This window comes from Calidris pugnax, unplaced genomic scaffold (assembly GCF_001431845.1).
Source record: "Calidris pugnax isolate Ruff unplaced genomic scaffold, ASM143184v1 scaffold65, whole genome shotgun sequence".
NCBI lineage: Eukaryota > Metazoa > Chordata > Aves > Charadriiformes > Scolopacidae > Calidris > Calidris pugnax.
Genome location: NW_015090785.1, coordinates 18,365 through 21,201, shown reverse-complemented (window position 1 = coordinate 21,201; position 2,837 = coordinate 18,365). Strand labels below are relative to the sequence as shown.

The window sequence follows — 2,837 nt, the reverse complement described above, 5'->3', positions numbered from 1 at the left end:
GCCACCCACCCGCCGCAGCCTCTGCCCGCCGCCACCGCCGCCCACCCGCGCCGGCCGCCCCTCGCCGCGACGCCTGGTCAAGCCGTTTCTCTTCGCGGTGGGGGTAAGCGGCTGCCGGGGGCTGGAGGGGAGGGGAAGGGAGGGAGCAGGGTGGCGGGACCCCCGTCTGTCAGTCGCCATGAAGCATTGCTGAGGGCTGGGCCGTGGGGAACCTGGCTTCCTCAGGCGAAGCCACGCAGGGACAGCCCTCAGGACAGAATCGCACAACGATACGGCGCCTGCTTTTTTTGACTTTTATCCCGTGTCCCCCAGTTCACAGGCTCTGCCTTCGGGTCGGCCGCCATCTGGCAGTATGAGTCCCTCAAGTCGCGGGTCCAGAGCTATTTCGAGGAAGCCCGGGCGGACTGGTTGGATAGAATGCGGCCCCAGAAGAGGGGGGACATCAGAAAGCAGGTACACGGAGCCAGGCCCAGCCTGTTCACACACGGGTGGGTCCCCACAGAGGCGTGAGACGTGACTGTGGCTCTCGTCCGGTGCGCCATTTAGAATCATAGAATTGCCCAGGCCAGAAGGGACCTCCAAAGGTCATCTAGTCTGACCTCCCCACAAGTCTGACCTCCCCACAACAGACACTTGTCCTACTTAGCCTGAGTTTTAACTTGACAAAATAATAGGTTCTCAGCAAATCACAGTCCGTGCATTTCTTTACAAGAAAAAAAAAAAGATAGAATTCATTCTAGAAAACTGTAACTCACAATATCGCTGAAAAAGCTATACTGGAGAAAAATGCCATCTTCACCCTGAAATGCAGGGAAGAGAGGCCAGTAGTAGTAGTTTGTATATCTAAACTAGGTACCTTTTGCTTTTGGACTGTAAAAAACCCCCTCCATTCTGGCTACATCTAAGTGATCCTAAAAGCAAACATGGACTCCCAAAGAGTACAGAACTAGTTTAAATTCTGAACCTCATTCCTCAGGCGAAGCCACGCAGGGACAGCCCTCAGGACAGAATCGCACAACGATACGGCGCCTGCTTTTTTTGACTTTTATCCCGTGTCCCCCAGTTCACAGGCTCTGCCTTCGGGTCGGCCGCCATCTGGCAGTATGAGTCCCTCAAGTCGCGGGTCCAGAGCTATTTCGAGGAAGCCCGGGCGGACTGGTTGGATAGAATGCGGCCCCAGAAGAGGGGGGACCTCAGAAAGCAGGTACACGGAGCCAGGCCGAGCCTGTTCACACACGGGTGGGTCCCCACTGAGGCATGAGACATGACTGTGGCTCTCGTCCAGTGCGCCATTTAGAATTATAGAATCATAGAATTGTCTAGGCCAGAAGGGACCTCCAAAGGTCATCTAGTCTGACCTCCCCACAAGTCTGACCTCCCCACAACAGACACTTGTCCTACTTAGCCTGAGTTTTAACTTGACAAAATAATAGGTTCTCAGCAAATCACAGTCCGTGCATTTCTTTACAAGAAAAAAAAAAAAGATATAATTCATTTTAGAAAACTGTAACTCACAATATCACTGAAAAAGCTATACTGGAGAAAAATGCCATCTTCACCCTGAAATGCAGGGAAGAGAGGCCAGTAGTAGTAGTTTGTATATCTAAACTAGGTACCTTTTGCTTTTGGACTGTAAAAAACCCCCTCCATTCTGGCTACATCTAAGTGATCCTAAAAGCAAACATGGACTCCCAAAGAGTACAGAACTAGTTTAAATTCTGAACCTCATGCATAACATCTGCTATTGCTCTGGCTTCTGAAGCGCATTTGAATTTTCAACCTGTACTCCACAGATACGAGGGTTTAGGGGGCTTTTTTCTTTATGAGAGGTGACACAAATGTTTTGGAATTTGGCAGGAAGAACACTGTAAGTGCTAGCTATACATTTAATCGGCACCCCAACATATCAGTCATTTAGTTTTTAATTTAGGTGTATTTAAAACTAAACTGAATATGCATGTATGTGTGTTTTATGTTTGTTTCAAGGTTACTACTGTGGCTTGTGATGGACCAGGCTTGATTACTCTTTCAGGTCTGCTTGTCCAAGGGCAGTAGGGCTGTGTGTGGAGCTGGAGAAGCACAGGGCCCTGGGGAGGACACAGTGGAGCTGGTTTTGTCACATGAATTGTGCACATTGTGGTACTTCTTTTTAAACGGGCACGTGTTTAAATGGGTAGCTGGTGGGCAGCTAACCTCCACACAGCTGCTTGCCTACTTGCCCCACAAATCCTGAGTGGGGGAAGAGGAAAAGAAGAATAAAAGCAAGAAAATTTGGGAGTAATAATAATACAACAGCCAAAAAATTTGTTCAATAAATGAAGGCTAAGTGAGAGAGGAGAAGAACACCAAACAAGTGATGCAAAGGCCTCCTGTAGGCAGACCAATGCCCAGCCAGTTCATGAGCAAAACATGGCTAAACCTCCTAAAATGCCCTCTCTTCCCTTTTATTATGGTAGGGAATATCTCTTTGTGTGTCCCCTTCCAGCCTATTTTGTGACTCCAATCTGTTTATTCCCAGGCAGAGTGAGAAATGGAAAAGGTCTTGATGCTGTGCAAAAACTATGCAGCAAAGGCTAGAATATGAGTCTGTTATCAGTACTGTTTCTGTTAAAAAAAAAAAATAGCTAAAACACAGCACAACGTATTAGCTGCTATAAAGAAAATCATCCTAGCCAGGCCCATGCTTTCTTGCTTGGTGTATATGAACTGGCCGCAAGATGGCGGCCGGCTGCCCCGGAAGTGCTCGGCGGGTGGGGAGGCGCCCAAGATGGCGTGGCGGTGCTGGGCCCGCGCCTGGGGCCCGCGGCCGCACAGGTAACCGCCGGGCTGGGGGGCGG

At 49.7% G+C, this 2,837-nt stretch overlaps 1 protein-coding gene across 4 annotated transcripts in view; it reads left to right on the top strand.

Moving 5' to 3' along the window:
• The first annotated feature begins 6 nt into the window (after positions 1-6).
• Positions 7-2,837, top strand: part of PARL (presenilin associated, rhomboid-like) — a 15,458-nt gene continuing 12,627 nt past the window's right edge. Inside the window, exons 1-2 of one of the 4 annotated variants that reach the window (XM_014966289.1) lie at positions 7-103; positions 313-453. In XM_014966289.1, the coding sequence (XP_014821775.1) occupies positions 418-453 (36 nt within the window). In that variant the 5' untranslated portion in view covers positions 7-103; positions 313-417. Of the gene's footprint in view, positions 104-312; positions 454-1,063; positions 1,205-2,837 lie in introns of those variants that run through there. The other 3 variants (XM_014966292.1, XM_014966290.1, XM_014966291.1) reach the window with 3 other exon arrangements.